The sequence below is a fragment of the Vombatus ursinus genome, unplaced genomic scaffold (assembly GCF_900497805.2).
Source record: "Vombatus ursinus unplaced genomic scaffold, bare-nosed wombat genome assembly UNPS02007344.1, whole genome shotgun sequence".
NCBI lineage: Eukaryota > Metazoa > Chordata > Mammalia > Diprotodontia > Vombatidae > Vombatus > Vombatus ursinus.
The window spans coordinates 4984904-5009833 of record NW_020947122.1 but is presented as its reverse complement, the minus strand read 5'-3'; the positions used below and the strand labels follow the sequence as shown (position 1 = coordinate 5009833).

Here is a 24930-nt window from a genome sequence, read left to right as displayed (position 1 = left end):
TGTGTGTGTGTGTGTGTGTGTGTGTGTGTGTGTGTGTGTGTGTGTGTAAAAGTGCCTTTGTCCTTCACAACGGGCACCCCCTTCCCGGACATCCCCTCTGCGCTTCTCTCTCCGCCAGCATCCCCTCCACTCCTCCCTCACCCCAATTCCCCCCCACCCCATTCCTGTCTAAAAGCAGTTTTCCGCAAAAACTCTACTCGGCCCCAGCCATCGCTGCCTCAACTACATAGACTGCCCCCCAAAAAACTACAACCATATGGCAGTACCTCCCTGGGAAAGGCAGGCTCCCCTCCCTCCTAGCCCTCCTCGGAGAGCGCTCGGTGCCCGCCTTCGTCCCGGGGGCTGATCGCAAGAACCGCCACCGCGCACTGGTTCAGCCGCGACACTTCTTGTTTCCAAAAGCGGGGAGCGCGGATTTGGAGAGGGGGGCAGTTTCAGGAGGGCGTCCCCCTCCTCCGGTAAGGGTAGGGGACCACAGGCACCTCCCCGCTTTCTCCCCACCGTGCTCTCTCTTTTCTTTTAAAAATTCCGGTGCCAGAGAGCGACAAGTTGTGGTCAGGGTGGTGGCTCCAAACCCTCCCCAGCCCTGTTGCCTGACCAGCGGTCAAGCTCAGTCCCTGCTCCGCGAGCCCAGGCCAGACTGGCCGGCCGCAGCCCACAAGCCCCCAGCTCCAAATCAGCTCCAGCAGAGCAAGGGAAGGAAGCGGAGGGCGGGCTGGACTAGCCTGGCGGGGTGGTGTGATCGGCGGGTAGGGAGGCAGGCACGGAGCCGCCTCCTCTCTCCACCCGGAGCCCGAGCCCAGCGCGAGCTGGGGACGCTCTTTACCTCTCACTCCACCAGGCTCGGGAGTTCCCAGGAGAAACTTTGCCATCCACATGAGGCCACCATGGCTAGTTCAGTTCCCAGGGCTGGGGAAAGCAGCGGCGGCCGCTGGGCATCATGCTGGTCATGATGTGTGCGAGACTGGGAGAGACGCGGAGGGGAGAGCGGGGATCGCCGACCCAACAATCAGCCCCATTCACACTGGAATGAGAGGAATGTCAGGCCTTTACCTACTGCCCAAATCATAGCAACCTCTGCTGGGTCCTAGTGGTGCACCATGTACTCGCCGCCGCTCCAGTCCCCAGCGGCCCCGGCCGAGTAACAGGGGGAGGGGGCAGGCGCTGGAATCCGTCAGTGTAACCCTACACTTTCAAACCCACCCCTACCACCCCAAGCACGGCTGCTGGGCCCTAATGCCCGCCTGGTCCCAGAAAACAAACAAACAAAAAAAAACCCAACTTTCACCTCCTCCCGCATCTCGGAGACTTGACCCATGAACTTGACTGACAACCGAACTCCTCTATCCCTAGTCCATACTTAATCGGTGTTGGGGTGGTGCCTGAGTCGGGAGAGCTTTCCTTTGGTGCCTCTCGGTAAGAAGCCGGCCTCGATTGTTTTATTTAGAGCCCTTGCTTAATTACGGACCCTGGATTTTCTCTTTTCCTACCTTCTCCGTTCCCTCCCCGATCCTTCCAACTCAACCGAGCCAAGTCGAAGCAAAGGATCAGAAATCGAGATCCCGATTTGTCTCTCGGGTCCAGGTGGCGTTCTGCCTCGGGTTTTGTTTTCGAAAAACAAAACAAAAAAATCCTTCCAGGTTAAAAGGTTGGGGCGTTTGATGTTCTGAATTCTATTGTATTTTCGTCTTTGTATTCTCCCTCACACTCCCCCCCTCCCAGGTCACACGTGGTTAGACTTCAAGCATCGACGTGCCCTCTTGCCAACAAGAGAGCTAAAATAGTCCTGGGATGCTTAGATAGTAGACTTAGATGCAATACAATGTGCTTATGAGCCACCAAGAAACTCTTGGCCTGAGAAGAGGCAAAGCAAATGACTCGAGAAAAAGCTTCTGATTCAGTTTGGGATTCTTTGAAAGGACTGGCAAATTATCACCCTTTCCCCAAAGATTTAAAGGTGGCAGTTGGTGGGAGGACGGGATAGGTTGAAAGCACCACTCCAGTACCTGAGCATTCCTGCACCCAAGAAGACTCTCCAGATACTAAGAGGAAAGTGTTGGCTGCAAGGATGACTCAGAGCTACAGCAAACAGGAAACGAGGAAAGGTAGGAAACATCATGGAGCTGCCTCACCTCTTTCCCATCTGTTCTTTTCCTTCCTCAATGCCAAAACACTAGTCCAGGCCCACGACCTCTTATGCCAAGATTAATGCGTTCTGTCTTAATTGGTCGTTTTTTTTTTTTCTCACTAGCTTTCCCTCTTCTCACTCCCAAAAGCCAGGCGACATTGGCCTCAAGTTAATCATCCTACAACATAACTTTCATCATATTACTCCTTGCCCCAAAAAGTTTCTGTGTATCACAATCACAGAATAAAATCCAAACTCTGCGATTTGTTCATTCATTCATTCATACTTTCATTCATTTAACAAGTATTCACTGACTGTATTTGAGAGAATACTCAGTTTGTGAGGCAATGTGTCAGATGGAGGGGCTGACCTTAGAGGCAGGAAGACCCATATCCAGCTCCTGCCCCAATCCATATTAACTGTTTGAATCTCTTGATGTCTCAGTCAATGCCCTACCCAACTCTTGGATCTGCCTTGGTGTAATGAGTTTCCACTGTAGTGATTTTCTACAATGATAAAATTGAATAGGTAGGCCCAGACCTTTCCTCAAAAAAAAAAAAAAAAAAAAAAGATTGCTCAACACTTAAGGTCCAAGAAAAGTCTCATTCTCTGTCATAACATACCCCATATTCAATCTGTTGCCAAGGCCTGTCAAATTTTGCTTTTGTAGTATCTCTTGAGGATATTCTATTCTCTCTGACACTGCCACCAGCCTGATACAGGCCTTTATCATTTCACCCCTGGACTACTGCAATAACTTTGCTTCTACAAGTCCATTCCAGTCCTTCCTCCAATCAGCTGTCAAAGTAATCTTCCAAAAAGCAGGTGTAACCATATCATTCTCCTACTCCATAAACTCTAATGGCTCCCTATCTCCTACAGAAAAAATAAATAAAATCCTCTTTTGTAGATTAAAGCCCTTCAAAGTCTGGTGTCCTCCTAACTTTTCCATTTTCTTATACCTTACTTACTCCCTCTGCATCTTTGCTATTTTGTGTGGTTAGTTTGCTTTTTATGTTCTATTTTAAAATCAGATCTGTAATGTCATTGGTAGGGAGCATTAATCTAGAAACACTATTCCTTGAACAAGACAATCCATCTTTCCAGCTGTCTCCTATGTCTGAACAGAAACCCTAACCCTAAATGCCTTCTCCCTGCTCATCTTCACCTCCTGCCTTCCCTGCCTTCCTTCAAGTCCCCACTAAAATCCCACCTTTTAATTCCCAGTCCTTCTTAATTCTAGTGCCTTCCCTCTGTTGAATATTTCCCATTTGCCCTGTATATAACTTGTCTGTACATAGCTGTTTGCATGTTATTTCCCCCATTTGACTGTGAGCTCCTTGAGGGCAGAAACCATCTTTTGACTTTCTTTGTTTCCCCTGTACTTAGCATAATGCCTAACAGAAGGTAGGGAGGTAAAACGCTTAAGGAGTGTTTATGGCAGGTTCCCCACCCGGGTTTATGAACTGATCGAAGAAAGGAACTAGATGCTGAGGGAAACAGAAAAAAAAAATTAAAATATGATTCCTCCCCTCCAGAAGATTACCTGTGCAAAAACTTCTATTGAAGAGATGAGATATAGACACACTGAAACAGTTAAGTGGCAACAGCATATGTTAAGTGCCAAAATAAATGTTAAGGAGTTTCTAGATGAAAGACTGAAGGAGAAGAAAAGCAAGAAAGTAGGAAGTGGCATTTGAGTTGAGCCCTGAAGGATGAATAAGATTTGAAAAAGCAGCAGGGAGCATACAGGCAAAAGCATATAAGTATACATATGCCTAAAATGTAGGAGTCGAAAATCAGCATGGTTTGATATGTTTGGGAGAAAGTACCTGGAGTGGAGCTTTTGTGTTAGGAAATGGTATAAGGTAGATTTGCATAGATAAAAATAATGGGCTCATAGAATTGGAAGATGTAGGGAGGGAAGGGTCCTTAGTGACCATCTAATTCAATCCCCTCATTTTACAGATGAAGAAACTGTGGCCCAGATGCAAAGTGAAGTTACATAGAAAGTTAGCTGACTGAGCTAGGACAAAAACTCCTTATGTCCTATCAAGTGGCACTCTGTCACTCCTTAATTGATTAATATTTTAATTAATTGATAAATAATTATTTAATTAATGAATAAGCCAAACTCAGATGAACAACTCTGGTCATTATTGTATTATTTCTCAAAGATATTGCTATATCAACCTATATTTTCTGCCTTATGTGAGGCTGAGGCTATAAAGTACATTATATCCAGAGTGTACTTTTGTTCCCCTCATTTCCTTTGCCTGGCAAATACTCTCTCTATTCCCTTTTTCACCTGTTAAAGTCCTAAAGATATTTGAAAACCCAGTTCATATTTGACCCTCTTCATGAAGCCTTCCCTGCCCAAGCTTTCCCTAGCCAATACAACCCCCGTTGCCCTGAATGTCCAGCCCCTGAGAATCTGTCTCCCCAGAAACGAGCACTTAGATTTTGTTTTATATCCAGTACCTTTGTTTCACATGTTAGACATGTCTTCTCAACTAGACTTTAAATTCTTGGAAGGAAGAGGTCATTCATGTCTTATACTTCTGAATCCCTCTACTGTTTGGCATAGTGACGAGCACATACCAACACACCTTTAGGAAATACTGATTGGATAATTGTTTCTGGAAAGCTTATTAAAATGAAAACCTTGGGGATTTCCCTGGTAAGATGGCTGGCTAAGACCTTGCTTATGTAGTGGGGTCTGTTCCATTTGCATACTCCATCAGCATGAGGACAGGGTGAGACACCACAGATGTTGTCTCTCCATGTGGAGAATGCTACAGAATTTCTTTCCAGAAGAATCATGATGAGATATAAATGTAGTTCCTCGGAGAGACTGGAGCATGCATGGACATTCTGTAACTGGTTTTGATTGGCAAGAACCTTTTTCTGCTGGCTGCCTAGCCAGAACAGTCAGTGTTTTTTAAAAGGCCTGAGTCAGCTCCAGACATTTCTTCATCTCACTGTCTGCATGCTGGAAGTATGACTGCCATTAGGAGAGAGACTGAAAGGAAAAAGGCTTTGGGGTCTTCCTTTTCTGAGGCCATCAGCCCTTTAAGAAATAGGTCCTCCATGACCTTCTCATTCATTCTGTTCTATTCTAGGCACAGAGAATGGAAACTCTAAATTTGAGAGAACAAGCCACAGGAATACAGGAGTCAGAATCAAGTTTTACAGTATTAATGCCCCAAGGAACAAAAGCTTATCTTCAGGAGTGACCTTCAGGACTCCAGCCCAGTGAAAGGATTCACCCAGCAGTATAACTAGACATGAATTTGGTAGGACCAATGCTAGGTAGGCACTAAGCTAAGTTTTGAGCCTAAACCCCACTCTAGATTGAAGTAGTATAGGGGAAAATGTTTGAACATTTATTGTTGCTATATCTTTGGAGTAAATATTCCTTTATAATAGCTAATTAGTATTAAATGGTTAGATGGAACTGGGGTTCCCTGAAAATGGGGGAACATAGTTGCTTGGGGTCTTAAGCTGATGTCAGAAAAAAAATACTTCACAAATTCCACAAGGTACCTGAGAACACTAAGGGAAAGATATAGTCTGTCTGATTCTGGGAGAGTGAAATAGAATATATTTGTTATAGTTACAAGCCCACATCCTCCTCACCACCTAAAAACATCCAGAAATGTGCCAAATAAACTTAAAACACAACAAAGTGACAGGAAAGAAATACCCACAAGGAAGCCATTACCAAAAAGAGCTAATGTGGAGACTGAGAAAAGGAAGAAGCAAAGAAAATTTCTTAAACCATGAAGAAATAAAGTAGTGTAATTGAATCCCATTGTACTACTCCAGAAGAATGAAATAATTAAAATTAGAACCCCAGAAAAAGAGAATGTAATGGTCACAATCCCATAGCAGTCTGCCATTATTCTACTCAAAGTGATTGAAACATATAAGAAAAGAATAGAAGGAGATAAGGAGTGATTTCAATTCAATTAAATAAATATTGATTAGTATGCAAGACACTATACTAGAAGTTTGGAATATAAACAAAAAAAATTCTACTCACAAGGCATTTACATTCTAATGAATGAAATTAAAATTCTTTATGGAAAAACTCAAAAGGAAAAGAATTTGTACAAATTTAAAACTAAAAGGGAAGTAACTAGAGAGAGAAAAAAATCTTTGTAGCAAGTTTTTGTGATCTCTTTCCCAAGATATATATAGGGAGCTGATTCCATTTATAAAAATAAGAGACCTTCTCCAATTGATAAATGGTCAAAGTATAAGAACAGGTAGTTTTCAGAGGAAGAAATCCAAGCTATCTATTGCCATATGAAAATATGCTCCTAATCACTAATAATTAGAGAAACAAAAATTAAAGCGACTCTGAGGTTCTTCCTCACACCCATCCAGTTGGCAAAGTTGACCAAAAAAAGGAAAATGACAAATGTTGAAAGGGTTGTGGAGAAACAAGTATATTAATGTACTGTGGGTGGAGCTAAGAATTGGTTCAGCCATTCTGGAAAGCATTTTGGAACTATGCTCCAAAAGCCACCAAACCATACCCTTTGAACCAGGGTTTTTTACAATTAGGTCTCTACCACAAAAAGATCAAAGAAAAAGGAAAAGGACCCATATGTACAAAAACATTTAGAGAAGCACTTTTAGTAGTAGCAAATAACTAGAAACTAAAGGAATGCCCATCAAGTGGGAAATGGAGAAAAAGATTATTATATATATGAATATAGTGGAATACTATTGTACCACATGAAAAGTTTCAGAGAAATCTGGAAAGATTCGTATGAACTGATGCACAGTGAAGTGAGTGAAACCCGAAAAACAATTTATACAATAATAAAAATAATAATAACATTGCAAAGACGAACAACTTTAAAAGGCTTTAAGAAATCTGATCAATGCAAAATGACCAAGCACAATTCCAGAGTACTCATAGTAAATCATACTACTTAACTTCTGACAGATAAGGGATGGCCCCAGGGTGTAGATTAAGGCATATACTTTTTTGGTTGTGGCCAATGTAGGAATTAGCTTTGCTTGACTATGCATATTTGTTACAAGGATTTTATTTTTTAGTTTTTCCATTGAGGGGCAAAGAGGAGATGGGAAGGACAGAAGATGGATTTTTACTCATGAAAAACAATATTTAAAATTAAATTTTTAAAAACTCAAAATGAGAATATATGGCTTAGATGCAAAACTGAAAAATCTCAGGAAAGCAATAGATTATCCTGAAAAAATGGAAGAGGAACTAAAAATGTTCAGTGATCCAATAAGAAATATTAAAGTAAAAACTGAAAACTACATAAGATACCTACTATTAAAAAACAACTGACCTAGAGAACAGGGGTTGGGTAGACAATCTAAAGATTATTGGCTTCCCAGAAGAGTATGATGAAACAAAAAACTGGAACGTGAAAATCATAAAAGAAAATTGCCCACAAGTATTAGAACTAGAAGACAAAATACAGATCGATAGAATCTGTCAGTCACCACCAGACTGAAATCCCCCTCCTTATGAATAACTTTATGAATAACTCATCCAGACATGGGATTTTCAAGTTCTAGAATTCCCAAGTCAATGAGAAAATATTGCCATTGAACAAGAGAAGACCGTGTACTAAAGAAACTCTACTCAGAATTCCATAGGACCATCTATCAGCAACAAGAAAGGAAAGGAAGTAGCAGAATATGACCTACTGAAAAGCAAAGTAAATTAACCCAAGAATCATTTATCTTGCAAAAGTGAGTATAATCCTGTGGTGGAAAAACTGGCTTTAATAGAGTTCATGATTTCTAAGCATTTCTTTTGGGGGAAAAAAGCCAAAGTTAGGGGAAATCTCTGAAATGAAAAGCAATGCATTTTGGAGTCAGACAACTTGAGTTTCAATCCTGGTTCTACCACTTGCTAAGTATGACCTTGGGGAGGCACTTGACCATCAGTACCTCAATTTTCTCTTCTGTAGAATTAGGAAATTGGACTAAATGATCTCTGAAGACTCTGTTAATGGGACCAATGAACCATGATTCTGAGAAGTGACAAAAGAAATTCTGGAAAGAGCACTGAACTTGGGGTGACGAGACCTGAGTTCAAATCCAAGTTCTGGAGCTGTCTTAGCTACTTTGGGCAAGTCACTTAAGTTCTCTTGGTCTTAGGGTATTCATCTATAAAATGAGTGAGTTGGAGATGATGACCTCCAAGGCCCTTTACCCTGAAGATATAGGACTCGGTGATGCTATGACTTAAGACAAACAAGCCTGACTAGCTTTGAAAGGCGTAGGGGATGATCCAGTGCTTACATTCTTCTGAAAGGGGAAGAAGAGAAATGTTCAAAAAAGAAATAGCCTAGAGAAAGAAAAAAAAAGGAGAGGGAAAAACAGTATTCATTGTAACTGGGGCTTCATAGGTGAAGGTCAATCAAATAAATGGATGGGAATGAAGAAGGAATCTCATCAATCACACCCTAATCTGGACCAGGCAAGAAAAGGTTTTAATTTTTTTTAACTAGTATAGATACATAAAGAAATTGAAACTAATTGAAATTCATCTACAACTAGTTACTTGCTTTTTATTTAAAAAAAAATGAAATGGATAGCCGCAAGGTTTTAAAAAAAAAAGTTTTAGTGGCCAAAAAAAAAAAAGTAAATAATCAGAGACCTGTCCTGGAATAGGGATGGGAGGCAGAGGAGAGAGGACTCTTCTCCCCCCTCCCCTCACCCTTGCCACACACACCCCTGGTATGTATAACTAACCACCTGAAAGTGTTCAAAAATCATTGTTAATCAGAGAAATGGACATTAAAACAACCTTGAGATATCAACTCACATTCATCAAACTAGCAAGGATGCCAAAAGATGAGAAAACTTATTGTTGGAGGAGCTATAAAAAGATAGGCGCACCAACTCCCAGATGGTTAAACTATGAATTGGTTCCACCTTGCTGGGCAACAATTTAAAACTTTGCGACAAAAACTACTATATTGTTTGACTTTGACTCCAAGATATCACTCCTGAGACTAGATCTCAAGGAGACTATTGAGATCAAGACCAGACCCCAAAGTGTTCATAGCAGCATCATTGTGATAACAAAAAGCTATAAATAAAATCTGTGCACAAGGATTGGAGAATCTATGATTGTGTAATAATATAATGGAATATTACTGGATGTAAGGAATGATAATTATGAAGAGCTCAGAGACACATGGGAAGACTTGAGTATGAAATGATGAAGAATGAAGGAAGCAGAGCCAAATGAATATATATATATGTATATATACACATATAGATGATGATGATAAACATTTATATGTTTATATAGTTGACAAAGTGTCTTACATATATTGCCTTATTAGAGCCTCAAAATATCCCTGTGAGGGATATAATAATAATTGTTACTATTATTACTATTATTATCTTTATTTTGTAAATGTGGAAACTGATGCTCAGAGAGATTAAGTGACTTGTCCGTGGTCTCATAGCTAACACACATCAGAGACAGTACTTCAACTTAGGACTTCCTACTCTCTGTCCAACCCTCTGTCCACTACCTGTAACAATGTAAATAAAAATACAACAAACTTGTTGAATCTTAGTACCTTTCTGTCAAAGAGGGCATCCTTTCTGAAATGCTGTTAAACAATCTATTTCAGCCACCTCAATGGGCCTCAGGTCCCTTATAAATAAAATGTAGATGTTTAGACGAGAAGATCTATGAGGGGATCCCTGCCAGCTCTGAATCAATAATCAACGAGTCACTAAACTAACTTGTTTTTGGTGAAGGCATTTCGTTAGGAGTACTGTTTGCGGGTTGGCTGAGGAGTGTCTGTTGTGCCAAGACATAATATATCAATAAATTATCCCCCAAAACAAACAAACAAAATGAATGTGAACCTTTCAATGTCAACTTTCCATGTCATCTTGCTGTCACCTTTAGCAGAGCTTTTCTCTGGCTGACAGAATGGAATAAAAAAAAAAAAAAAAACAGGTTCTGTTGTGGTGGACAAGAACAGGAGGGATGCTTTGCCCTGGCTCCAGCTTTTCAGCTTACAAAGAACTTTCACATACTTGATCTAATTTGATCTTTTGAAAAAAATTAAAGGGCAACTCACATTTATATAGTACTTTAAGGTTTACCAAGAGCTTTCCTCATAAATACTCTATGAAATAGATGTATTGCAAGTATTATACTCATTTTAACAGATGAAGAAACTGAGGCTTAAAAAGGTGAAGTTGGGGCAGCTAGATGGGGAAGTAGATAGAGCACCAGCCCTGGAGTCAGGAGAACCTGAGTTCAAAACTGACCTCACTAGCTGTGTGACCCTGGGCAAGTCACTTAACCCCAATTGCCAAAAAAAAAAAAAAAAGTGAAGTGACTTGCTCTTGCTCACCTATCCTGTCAGAGCCAGGATTTAAATCCAGAATCCTAAATTCCAAGTTGATACTTCTTTCTGTTATATCTTAATGTTTCTTGATTTTGAAGGTGATACATACTCAGAACTGTCTGCCTGTTTCATCTTATAGGAGTCTTTTTTACTTACATATTGGGGTATTAGGTGGTTAGGCATAGTGGATAGAGTGCTGGGCCTAAAGTCAGAAAGACTCATCTTCCTGAGTTCAAATCCAGCATCAGACTAGCTGTGTGACCCTAGGCAAGTCATTTAACCTCAATTTGCCTCAGTTCTTCATATTTAAAATGAACATAAGGAAATGGCAATCCACTCCAGTGTTTTTACCAAAAAAAAAAACTCCAAAAGGGGCCACTAAGAATCAGATGACTGAAAAACAACCAAACAACAACAACAATCTAAGTATTAATTAGATGTAGCAAATCTGGGGCCCAATATGAACCAATCAACTGCCTTGTGATATATAACCAGGACTATCCCTGGACATGCCCAAAGCCACTCTTCCTGACTGCGTCCAGTCATAAATGTCTCTGTACTGAAGATCTTAGCACTTTGAGGTGATGGGCAAGTCCCCTTATTAGCTGCGGATATTTTTAAAGGAGAAGGCCACTCTCAGTTCTTTCTACCCTTCTGGCTGTGGATCACATCAAAACATTGATTGATTAAGCCATTTCCCATGTGAGATGGGAGAAGGAGGGCTGGCCTTATCCTTCATCCTGGATGCCATGTGACTGTGAGCACATGGCAGATAACACACTTTCTGTCTAGATGAGCCTAATCCTGTATCTTCGACTGATCTTTTCATGGTTTTCCCCTTGATTACAGGTGAATATATCTTATTTGTTCTTCACCACAAGTAGGTATTCAGGTTTAATTATCCTTATTTTATAGATGGGGTCAAGTGATTTGCCCAAAGTTCCATAGCTAAGTAGTTCTAAGAAGGTTTGATAGGATAGTATCAAGACAGGTGCCCTGGGCAGCCAGAGTACCCTAGAAAGCAGTGGGCACCTGGAGTTACAGAGGCATGGAACAAAAAAAGTAAAGGTATCAGTAGATAAACTCCACTTGCCATATGATATATCCTAAGATTAGCCTCCAAGGGAAGTTCTTTATGAAGATTCCCAATTGGAGAAAATATGAAACAATCCCCAGGACTGCTGATGCCAGAGTCTACTTTGGCAAAACTGTGTCATCCCATTCATTTATTTATTCATCAATTCATTCAATTTGCATTTATTAAGTTCCTCCTATATTCAAGTCCTTGTGTTAAATGTTAGGGAAGATTCAAAAATGTGTTAATCATAAGCCTTCAGTCAAAGATCAGATGATTAGCTAACAGGCATGTGGTAAGTGATATTTTTATTCATGTTTGGGTTTCTGCGGTCCTTTCCAACTCTTAAGGCTGTTCGATAAACTTTGTCCTGAAAGATTTAAAAATGAGTCCTCTAAATTTGTCCCTGCTACTGCCCCTGTTGGTTCTCCTCTTCATCCCTTATCCCTTCTTCTTTCAACCCCTCAGCTTTCCTTCCGATGTCCAAAATCCTTGAGCAAAGTGGACCTGTCTGAAGTCCCCTAATTTAATGCCCCATTAAGACCTACTCTCCCAAGGTAGTGCCTCCAAATTATAATAAATTATCCCTCCATTCTCTTTTCCTTTTCTTTAGTACAAGCAATTCAGCTAGATATTAGGAGAAAATAATAATAATGATGATGATGATGATTCATATTTATGTAGAGCTTTTATGTACAAAGTCTTTTCCTCATGTTTTGGAGAGATTGGATAATGGGGGTTCAGTCTTTAGAGCATGTGCAATCAATAGCTATAGCCTTTTATTTGGCTGTTGAGCCTCTGTCTCTGACACTACATATGTGACCTTGAGCAATAAATATGCTCAATAAATATGAGCTAACAGGTTAGTGCAGACCCCGAAAGGAGAGTCTTCCAAGGGAGAATCCATTAAAGAGCAGAGCATGGGGAAAAGAGTGGGGAGGGGAAAAGAGAAGTAGAGGCTGAAATGAACCACCAGGACCAAAGGATCATAGATTTAGAGTTGTAAGGGGCTTCAAAAGTCATCCAGTCCAATGTCTTCATTTTATAGATGAGGAAACTGAGGCACCAAGGAGCAAGTGACCAATGCTGACCTTGTTCATTTGTTCCCTCTATCCCTTCCAAAGGAAGTAGATCCTATAGTGATTTCCCCTCCTCCACCCAGAAAAACCAACTGAGAAATTAGTTTGAGTTCTCATATTTCTGATGATGTTTCAGACAGATGCTTTGGTTTATAAAGCTGGAAATATACCCAGGCTTTAAAACAACAACACAAAACCTAAATTTTTTGAAAGAATCATCAAAATAACTGAGGGAGTACATAGGTCGGCTTGTTCATAATGGAGATCTCTTGCAACCTGTTTTTAAATGAAGCTTGTTTGGATTTTTTTATTATTGTTATTTCTAAAACTCAACCTTTTGCATCATAGCTAGACAGAATATTGGTCTGGATGGGCCATTGTTCACACCCATTATGGCAATTCTAATGTTTTCAGATGTTTTGAACATTTCTCATGTTCTCTTTCAAGGACAGAAATAAAATTCACAATAGCATGACAGATCTTGAGCACATACCTACACACATGCACACACACACACACACACACACACATACACATACACACACCAGGCATAGCTCATAGAATCACATTATTTAAGAGCTTAAGGAAACCACAGAGACCATTTTGTCCAGCGCCTACCTGGACAGCTCAGTTGTAGGTACAGAAGTAGGGAACAGCTCTCTCCATTTCCTGTTGTTTCCATTGCTCAAAATAGTTCCAGAAAAGTAAGATTTGGGTTCTAATCCTGCCCCTGCCCCTGCCCCTTGGGTAGCAATGTGATGCTGGGCAAGCCAATAACTTCTCTGGGTCTCAGTTTTTCCACATGTAATAAAATTTGGGGATTGGACTAGAAAATCTCTAGGGTCCCTTTTAGCTCTAACATCCCATGATTCTCAATTTATTCATTATTGAAGTAGGAAGAATTTATCAAGGATCTACCATGCCCCATGCTATCTTAGGTCTTTGATGACAGGAGTTTTCTAATCTGCAAAAAGCACCTACCTCACAGTGTGATTGTGAGGATCGAGTGAAATAATATTTGTGAAGTGTTTTCTTTTTCTTACATGAAGCAATTGGGGTTAAGTGACTTGCCCAGGGTCACACAGCTAGTAAGTATCAAGTATCTGGTCTAAGACCCTATCTGAACTCAGGTCTTCCTGACTCCAGAGCCAGTGCTCTATCCACTGCACCACCTAGCTGCACCTGTAAAGTGTTTTGCAAATCTTCAAGTCCTATATAAATGTAATTGTAATTGTTACTACTTACTACTGCTATTATTATTACATTTATTATTTATTAGCTGTGTGACTATAGGCAAGTCATTTATCTCCTTCACTCTCTGTGTTCTTATCTAAAAAATGTGGATAATAATCCTTGTAGTACTTTAACTCATTGAGTTTTTGTAAGGCTCAAATGAAACAATGTATGTAAAGCATATTGCAACTTTTAATTGCTAGAGATATTTCATCACTGGGTAGCATTGGTAGCCAGTATTCTGAATCTATTCAAGAGGAAGAAGCCAAAGCTGAGGGGGAGAGGGGAGAACTCATGCTTAACTTATTGGGCAGAAGGGTGATGATGTCTCAAGTTCTCTATGGTTCCCAGAGGATGTTGGTAATCCTCTATCCCTCAGCTCCGGCTCTCCCTGTGGGGCAACACAAATTCATTATCTAGGGTTTGAGGTGCATTTTGGATTTATCCAATCAGAAAGCAGCTTTCAAGCTCCCACCTCTGGCAAAGAGCTATCTCCTCCTTGATTTTGCTGTTTCCTGGGTTTTTCTCCATTCAGCTGTCCCATCACAAGCAAGGACCTCTAACTGCTTCTCAACAATGAGAAACCTACCATCACCATACTGCTCTGGTATCTCTCTTACAGTCGGTGTGGAATTCCCTTGCCATAGCTGAGTCATGCCATTTCCTCTTTCACTCCCCCATCAGACACTGAATTTGACCACTCCCTCTTCATTGTCTGACCCTATAGTTACAGGGGTAGTGGCAGAGTGAGGTTACTTACTTAAATGGCAGTTATTATTACACAGAGTAGGAATCTGAGACCCAGAGAGGTTGCTATTGCTTTAAATAGTTAGAACTATGCCAACATTATGGCAGGTGTCATCATTTAGATGACCTTTAGGTCACTTCTAGGATTAATTTTTACTTCTAGAGATTCTCTCTAATTGATTTAACTTCTAGCTACACCTGGTTACCATTTACTGAATTATGTGGTGACAGTGATACTTTGTAACTCTACTGTGGCACACTAGAAAAAGCCCTGGGCTAAGCTGTCACCTCCTCTGGGCAGACTTTATTCATCCCCACCAACCTCCCACACCAAGCTGAAAGGATTTATTTTCTTCTTCCTCAAATGTCCCTAGAACACTTTAGATATTTCCTTTTTCCCATAATGCCTATATTATTCTTGTGAGAGTACTTATTTTAACTACCCCCATTTCCTCAATAGAATGTAAGCTCCTTGAAGACAATCTATCATTTTTATCTTTGTATCCCCAGCACCTAGCATACTTTTCTGTGAATAGAAAATACTTGAGAAACATTCGTTGTTTGTTGAATTAGTCTGAGAATCAAGATACCAGGGTTCTAGTGCTAACTCTGCCACTAGCCAGGTGGGTGACTTTGGGTTAGTTACTTCTCTTAGCCTCAAGTTACACATCTGTAAATCTAGAGGGTTGGATTAGCTGGTCTCTAAGGTCCCTTCCAGATCTGGGATTTGTTTTATTCCCCTCCCTACCCCCAACCAAGTGTTTAATTTAGTGAGTAGGAATGACAAGAATTATAACACGAGAACCCAATATTGCCTCATAATTGGAGAGAAAGAACATATGGAAAACTCCAAAGGATGTCCTTCTGCAGTGGAAAAAGAAGAGTAGGAGGATTTGACAAACTTCCATTCCAAGGATACACTCCCAAGACTGCACAGACCAGTTTAGAGACTTGCTGGGACTCAGAAAGGGGTGGAGGCAATAAATTCACAGCCACATCAACTCTATCCTGATCTTTAGTTCTCTTTACAACCCTTGAGTGTCCATATTTACATGTGCTGGGAACTGGTACATATACAGGACTCTTTCTCAGGTACTTCAGTAGGGCAATAGAAAAGCAATTTTCAGGTCAGCCAGGAATAAATGTAATTGCCCTGGAGAATGTAGGAGGCAATATAGGGGGATATAAGAAAAAGGATGAAAGACAAAACATCCAATAGAGAAAGGCTAGATATAAGCCTGGTTCTTAAACATATAAAACAACAGTAAAATTAATAATGATAGAAGGAAAAATGAGTAAAAATAAAATTTAAGGACCAGAATGTAGTGGACAAATATTATGTTATACAAAGAAAATTAAAGACAAATCCCCAGTGAAAAAGAAAATTCTATGGATACCACAAAGATCATAGAATAACAGAAATTCCAGAAGAATTTAAAGGAGAAATACAACTTCTAAAAGTAGACATTATTATGGGAATTGGTGAAGAAATTGGAGCTCTCAAAGTGGAATTAACCAAAATAGATAACCAAAATAGATTAACAGAGTATAGAATTTAGATAAAACATCTGACATGAAAATCCCCTAAAATCAGTAGAGATACTGAAAAAGAAAATGAAAGATTTAGAATTCAAAAAATATAGAAGAAAATTTGGGAGAAGAGAATAAAAAGACATTAATTTTGAAAGAGCACATGAATTCTATATAAGCCAAAGAGATTAGCTTTGAAGATATGGTGTTCAGAGATAATAAGATCATAGGTCTCCCAGAAGAACATGGTAATTTTTTAAAATCTGGGTATTTAAAAATACTGTAAGAAGTAACATGAGGAAAAAAATATCCTGAACCTTTAAATTCCTACAACAATGTACTGATCAAAATCATGTATCACTTCCAAAGAAAAATTTGCACATGAAACTCCTCTGCAGGATAAACATCCACAGCCCTACCCCCACTTCTTCATCTGTGAAAGAATATCAACTGAAATAATTCAGGATTACTCTACAGCCACAATAAATCAGAGAAAAGAATGGAATATAATAGCCTATGTCAAAAGATAGATATGTATATATACACGTACACACATATACATATATGTGTGTGTATGTATTACTGCTGAAAAGCTAGGCTTAATCATCAATAAAAATATAGAGAGTCCTTCAACCAAAAAGATATATTTGAGACACTACAGAAAAAGAATTGAAAAGAACATTCAGTTTACAATGACTCTAAACAAGATAAAAACTAAAAGTGTGAGTATATCTATTTTTAAAAAGACTAAGCAGTGAAATAAATTCCCTCATGTTCATAGGCTATTGTTTAAAAAAAAAGAAATGAGATTGATGATTAAAAGAGAAACAAAGAGGAATCATCATACGCCAAAAAGTAAATAAGGAACTAAAAATTTAAGAGGGAGAACTGAATTAATATTATTTGAACTAACACTCACACTTCCCTAGAAATGATTCAATAGCTTGTGTAGGGAGGATAATACATTGAAAGTTTACTTGAGGTGGGGAGGGGGGAGAAGAAGCAACTCCCAACCCACCTTATAGATGAACAGAGAAGAGATAGTAAATCCTTTAGTCTTTTAATTAAAGTGGGCGCTGTGGGAGAGTAAAATGAAATGAGAATGGGAAGAACTGGGATGGGGAAAATGACAAGTCTCAACCTCAAAGGAAAAATTAAAAGGTGTCAAAGAATATTCCTTTGCCCCAACACCATCTCTTCTCCTCTTCTATAGAAGTTGGCCCCTTCCATTATCCTCTGTCTTTCCTTAATTTTCAACCTCTCTTTATCCACTAGCTTCTTCCTTCTTGTCTACAAATATGCCCAAAATTTCCCTGTCCCAAAAAGCCTTCACATGGTCCCACTGTTCCTTCAAGTTATAGTCATAGATTTATTTTCTTTCCTTTAACAGCTAAGCTCCTATTTTAAAAAAAATCTGTCTATTCATTGCCTCCACTTTCTCACCTCCTACTCATTCCTCAGAGACTTGAAATCTGCCTCCCATCCCCATCATATGATTGAAATTGCCCTCTCCAAGATCACCAGTTATTTTATTGCTAAATCTAATGACATTTCCTTGGGTCTCACCCAACTTGGCCTCTTGTTGGTATTTGACACTGTTGTCCATTCTCTCTTTATGTATATTCTCTCATCCCTGGATATTTATGACATTACTTTGTTGTGCTTCTCTCATCCTATCTATCTGATCAATCCTCAGTTTTTTCTGAAGGATAATTATCCATATTACTACCCCTATACTTAGCCTCTCCTTCCCCTTGACATGTGTGGGTGTACACCAAGGTTCTGTTCTGGGTCCTTTCCTTTTCTCTCATTATAATATCTCTCAGTATTCTCATAAGGTCTGAGGATTCAACTCTCATCCCTATGCAACTAATTCCCCAAACCACAGATCCAGTGGTTATCTCTCTCAAGTTCCAGTCCCACATCATGAATTGTCTGCTGGTCATCTTCACCTGAATATCCCTTAGTCATCTCAAGCATAACACGATCTAAGCAGAATTCATCTTTCTCCATAAACTCACTTCTCCTCTTAATTCCCTAAATTGTCACAGTTGCCACCATTCTTCCAGTTATCCAAGTTTAAAACCCTGAAGTCATCCTCAATTTTTCGCTCTCCTTCACCTACTCATATCCAATTAGCTACCAGGTCTTGATAATTGTAGTTCCTCAGCATCTTTCACATTCACCACCTTCTCTCTACTCACACCACAGTCACCCTAGTTCAGGCCTTCATCTCTTCTCATTTGGATAACTTCGATAGCCTCTTAATTGACCTCATCTCTGCAATTCAAACAGTTGCTAAATTGATATTCCTAACTCACAAGTCTAATCTTGTCATTCCATAGTTCAAGAAGTATTTTCTTTTATTTTGGAGGCAATCCGGGTTAAGCGATTTGCTCAGGGTCACACAGCTAGTAAGTGTCTGAGGATGGAGAAGTTTCTTTTTTATTTAAAAATTTTTGTTGATATCTTTTGTCTTTACATGACCTTAATTTCCAAATATATCTCTCCAGCCCTGCCAACAAATGAACCTGTATAATGAAGAAAGTTAAAAAGAAGAAAAGTAGTTCAGCAAAATTAACCAATGATATCATAGGGAATGTTCCACATCTGCAGTCCTTCACCTCTAGGAGATGCATTTTCTCATCTCTTCTTTAAAGCTAAACTAGATCATTATAATTACAAAGCACTCAGTTTTGTTGGGTTTTATTGTTGCTATTTTAATTTACACTGATGTAATCATTGAGTATACTATTTTCCTGGCTGTACTTAACTTAATTTTGCATCAGTTCATATAGATCTTCTCTAGTCATTATTTTTTATGAAGTAGTAACATTCCATTACCTTCAGATGCTACAGTTTGTTTAGTCATTCCCCAGTCATTAGGCCTCTATTTTGTTTTCATCTTTTTGCTACCACAAAAAGTGCCACTGTGAATTTTGTGGCATATATGGAGCCTTTCTTCCTATCTTTGACCTCCTTAGGGTATATGTCTAGCAGTAGGATCTCTGGGTCAAAGGGTATAGACATATAAGTTACTTTCTTAGTCTAATTCCAAATTGCTTTCCAAAATGGTTGGATCAATTCACAGATCTACCAATAGTATATTTGAGTGTCTGTCTTCCCACCGCTTCTCTATCACTGGTGATTCCCTACTTTTGCTCTCTTTTCTAATTTGTTTGGTGTGAAATGAAACCTGTGTTAATTTGTTTTCTCATTAATCACATGCGGCAATTTTATATGGTTGTTCATAGTTTGCAGTTCTCTTTTTGGGAAATGTTTGTTCTTATCCTTTGGCTCATTGGGGAACAGCTCTTGATCTTAAATATTTGTATTAACTCTCTATATCTCTTAGATAACAAGCCCTTATCAGAGATACTTGATGCAAAGACTTTATTCTCGATTGATAGTTTCCCTTCCTATCTTGATCAATTTTGGTTTTAATTTGTTTGTTTGTTTTTGTTTGGAGTAGAGATACAAAACCTTTCCAATCATGTAATTAGAAATATCTGTTTTATCTTTTGTGATTGCCTATATCCTTTGTTTGGTTAAGAACTCTCACCACAGATTTTTCATAGCCATAGGGCTATGAAAGATAGCTGCCCTTGCTCTTTTCTAATTTTTCATGATGTGACCTTTAACATTTAAGTGGCATATCTATTTTTATATTATTTTCATGAATGGTATAAGATATTTTTCTATACCTAAATTCTAACAATTTTAAGTTTTCCCAGTATTCTTTATAAAGAGAAAGTATTTCCCCAAGTAATTTATGTTCTCATTTATCAAATACTGGATTACTGAGTTAAATTATTCCTGATTCTTCCTTATCTACTTCTGTATTTTTAACCAGTACCAAAAACTTTTGAGATATTTTATATGTAAATGCTTGTTAAATTAAATTATAAAGCAGTAATCATCAAAATATCAAAAGTTAAAATTATAAAGCAGTACAACAACAAAGTGAGTTGTTTTTTGTTGTTGTTGTTACTGTTGTTGTTGTTGTTGTTGTTGTTGTTGTTGTTGTTGTTTTTTAACAAGTGAGGATTAGGGGACAGCTAGGTGGCGCAATAGAGCACCAGCCCTGGAGTCAGCAGGACCTGAGTTCAAATTTGACCTCAGACACATAACACTCACTAGTTGTGTGACTCTGGGCAAGTCACTTAACCCCAATTAATTGCCTCACCAAAAAACAAGTGAGGATTGAGTCCCAGTAACAAAGGAGAGACCATTTACTCATCTATCATATTGCCAGCAATATTAAGATGAATTAAAATGAGGGCCCAAAGAATCTCCGATTGGAGACTTTTATGTATAAGAAAAAAGTCACTGTTCATTGACATGATTGAAAAATAGGATCACTTGTCTTTTTCCCTTTGACTTTTTGCAGCTACTCCCCAATGCACATCTTTTGCTCTAGTCCAGTGGTCCTCTACTGATACATGCTCACTTTCACGTCTTTGCTCATAAAGTTTCCCCCAACCTTTACCCCAGTCACTCCTACCCAGAATGCTTTCCCTCCGTTTCTTTTGTCTGGACAAATCTCACCCATCCTTAAGGCCCAAATAAAGTCTGATTCCCTCCTGAAAATTTCAACTACAACTGTCCTTGACTGCCCCTTAAGTGAACTTTTAGAGCATGAATCATCTGTACCACACAATTTAGCACTTGAGCATACACTGACTCATACTGTTTTCTATTTTTCTCTTCCATGTAGGTTAGTCTTGTCCTTTCAGTTAGAGTTAAAGTCTCTCGTGAGTTCTGTATCTCCTTTATCCCCCATAGCACCTCGTAAAGTTCAGGGCTGATTGGTTCATTATACAGAAATCCAAAGTAATATCTTCCAGGGAAGAGTCCTAGATGAGATAATTCAGAGGCATGATAACTCCCATAAAACTTGAATTGAAATAATAATAAATAACTACAAAAGCCCAAGATATGGAGAACAAATGGATAAAATTCTGATCTCTTACATATGGTCCTAGATATCCTTAGCACCAGAGCCTTCATAGTGAAGGTAACAAGCAAAAAATTTCTCAACTCAATTTAAGCAAATATTTATTTTCTACTATATGCAAGGCATTGGGCTATCAGGGCTGGGGAGCCTGAGGATACAAAGGCAAAAAAAAAGAAAAACAATTACTGTCTTCAAGGAGCTTATATCCTACTGGGGAATGATAGGATGTCATAGGACTGGACTTGGGATTTCATTGGAATTGGGATCTAAGTGGTGCAGCAAATAGAATACTGGGCAGAGTTGTGGAGTCAGGAAGACCTGAGTTTGAATTTGACCACAGACATTTACTAGTGGTATGACGTTAGGAAAGTCACTTAACCTCTTCCTGCCTCATTTCCCTCTGCTGGGGGGATAATAATAGCACCTACTTCACAGGGTTGTTGTGAGGATCAAATGAGAAAGCACACATAAAGCACTTTGTGAATCCTAAAGTGGTAAACAAATGCTACCTAATATAGCTATGACTCCCAATGAGTAAACTCCTTCCAATAAGGGAGAAGAGGTGGCTAGGAGGAGGGGAAGGAATAAACATTTATATAGTGCCTATTATGTGCCAGGCACTGTGCTAAGCACTTTTTAAAAATAATATTACAATATTAAAAAGATAAATAACCCAACATAATTTGGAGATTGGATGACTTTCCCTTCTGGCGGATATTATATAGAAGGACCCTACTTTTAGGGCAAACTTCCAAGAATTTTTTTCAAATTAGAGTCACAGAACTACCTAACCAATGTCTGAGGCTGTACTAGGGAAGTGGACATTTCTTTATAATCACTCTAGTGAATAAATAACAAAATATTGGAAGGAGAATAGCACCTCTAACCATTTGTGCTGCCCCACCAGATGTAAGGAATTCCCACAGCAATTCCTAATCAGAGGCCCCATCTGTGTCTTATGCAGGATTTATTTCAGAGTAGGCTCCACCCTCAAGGCAACACACTAATAAAGCGAATTTCAGTGAAATGCTTTATATTATGTGAAACCATATATCTGGCTTCAATGTCCACTCCTCTCCTTTAATATCCCTGAAAAATCCATTTGGGAAGGTGCTAAAGAATAAATCATGTTACCAGATGGCCAATAATTTTTTTCAGATTTGAGATTTATGGAAGGAGGGTCACAGGAGAAGCGAATTTAGGCTCCCCCCAAAATATGATGGCATTAAATTAACTATAAGCCCTTGCTATGGTGACAGAAGCTCATATTTATCCAGCCCCATACAGGGTGCAATTCAGCAGGCAGTGGAGGTTATTGGAGATAGCAAAGCCATACCTTCACATCTGTTTTCCCTATTTTGCCAAGAAGCACTCATTTTTCTTCTTTTTAATAATTTGACCTGTTTTACTTTCTGGCACAGGACCCTGGGAAGCTGAGCACTGGCTTCTCTGAGCCCTTTCCAATTCAAAGAGACAGAAGGAAGAGGGAGGAGGAAGAAGGCAGGAGAGGGGAGAAAGAGAAGGAAGGGAGAAGAGAGAAAGCAAGAGAGAACTGAATATGTCTTACTTGCTTAGTTGAATAACTAGGCAAGTTTATCTGTGCTTCTTCTACACAATCCAAATCAAATAGGATTTATTCCAGGTCATTCAGTTAGAAAGTGTCCCAGAAACTGTAATCAGGGTAGCGTGGCTGCTCCAGCAAAGTTCTGTGGTTATTTATACAGCTCTCTAAATGTGCACAGGGCTGCAGAAATGACTAAATGCTAACATTTGCATAGATTGTCACACATGTTAACATTTAGGAAATATGGAGACAGTGTCAAAAGATTTCCACTGGCAACCTATCTTTAACAAATGGAAAACATGCCAGTCCAGGTCCCGTGGATTTTCTTTGCCATTTTCTTTTGTCTTATTTCACCAGATTCCACTTCTTCTGCTTTTCCTTCCTTGGTTTTGTTAGCTAAGACTATAACCAGCTTCCCTTTTGTGCCATATAGCCCAAGGCAGAGAGAGCATTTTCCTTTCTAGGATATTTCCAGTACTACTCTCTGTTTTAGGGCCGGATCTCAAAATCAGAGAAGCACAGGCCCGTGTACTTCTCGATAAGTCATCCATCCCTATCTACTTTCATCTATCTTGAGAGAGGACATCAGAGGCCTATACCTTATGTTAATCTTCAGAATCTTCCTATGACAATTCAAGCAGAAGTGGTTCAGTTTTTTTGGCATGGTGCTGGTAGACTGTCCAGACACTGGCACAGGAGCTGCCCAGCATGGCATGCCTGAATCAAAGAAGGTGCCATCCTCTATGAGCAAAGCAGAACCTCAGAAGCACAAAAGAAATGTGAGGTATGCAAATCTAGAGATATCTCCACCCCAAATGTTCCAATGGATATTTGTGCCCAACCTATAGTAGAGTCTTCTGAGCTCACATTGGACTGACCAGTTGCAGTCGAACACACTGTACCTTCACCTCAACATTCCGAGCATGAAGGACAAACAATAACTGTCATCTACCTGCTACTGAACTTTTAATTTCCTCCCAAAGGTGATGATTTCCAATGGTATCCAAATTGTGGATAGCTGCAAATATGGGTAAAATGTTCTTTTGTTAATAATCAATGAAACATGAAGAAAATAGTAAGAAAAATCCAGAGTGCAGAAATTCCAAGATAGCAAGATGCAGAGCTGGGAAAACACAGCAGGGATCTTTCTGGTTCCTATTTCAGACATGGTTAGTGAAAGTTCCTCAAGGGCACACTAACCACCACTAAGTTTGAAAAGGTACCAGTGTGATTCAACCATTCTGGAGAGCAATTTGGAACTATGCCCAAAGGACAATCAAACTGTGCATGCCCTTTGATCCAGCAATACCACTACTAGGTCTGTATCCAAAAGAGATCATAAAAAAGGGAAAAGGACCTACTTGTATAGGAGAGAATTCTGGGAAGATGGCAGAGTAGGTCAGAAAATTCCAAGCTCTTCAGATTTCCCCCACAAACAAGGTAAAATAGCACCTCATGGCAAACATAAAAGCAGTAAAAATGAACAAGAGTTGGAGCAGAACAGGGGTCCTCCTGGGACAATTGCAGAAGATCTGAAAAAAAAAAATTCTAGGACCAAGGTTTGGTCCCTATGAAGAATAAACACCACCAGGCTAGTTTCATTGAAACAGCAAGCCCTGAGGCCAGCTGGGTTAAGAGGTAGCTTTCAGCCCCAGCCACAGGAACTTTCACTTCCTGGACAGTGTCAGGATCAAGAAGAGAGAACATAAGAATAATTGGACTACCTGAAAGCTACGATCAAAAAAAAAATCTTGATACAATAATACTAGAAATAATTAAAGAAAATTGTCTTGAAGCATTAGAACAGAGGGGAACGTAGAAACAGAAAAATTCACCAGTCATCACCTGAAAGAAATTTTACAAGGAAAGCCTATGGGAATATCGCAGTCAAATTCTGAAACCCCCAGGTCAAGGATAAAATATTACAAGCAACAAGAAAAAGCAACTTAAAAATAGAAGGGTAAAGGGATACGAGAAGGGGGGAGATAAAAGGGAGGGCAGATTAGGGAAAGGGGTATTCAGAATGCACGCATCTTGGGGTGGGGGGAGGGACAAGATGGGGAGAAAATTTGGAACTCAAAATCTTGTGAAAGTGAATGTTGAAAAGTAAAAATAAATAAATTAAGGGGAAAAAAAAGAAAAAAACAACTTAAATATGGCAGTGCCACAATTAGAATCATACAAGACCTACTAGCAGTGACACTAAAAGACTGCAAGAGCAAAAGAACTGGGGTTGTAG

General features: G+C 39.4%; 1 protein-coding gene across 6 annotated transcripts in view; it reads right to left on the bottom strand.

Annotated features, from left to right (window-relative positions):
• AMOTL1 (angiomotin like 1) overlaps positions 1–24930 on the bottom strand; it is a 255024-nt gene that overhangs the window by 168407 nt on the left and 61687 nt on the right. Inside the window, exon 1 of one of the 6 annotated variants that reach the window (XM_027849361.1) lies at positions 1491–1561. The exons of 3 other annotated variants lie outside the window; for them this stretch is intronic. Coding sequence is in view for 2 of the 3 variants with exons in the window: in XM_027849358.1 (XP_027705159.1) it covers positions 827–878 (52 nt within the window). In the remaining variant the exon portion in view is untranslated. Of the gene's footprint in view, positions 1–826; positions 1134–1490; positions 1562–24930 lie in introns of those variants that run through there. 2 more of the 6 variants (XM_027849359.1, XM_027849358.1) reach the window with 2 other exon arrangements.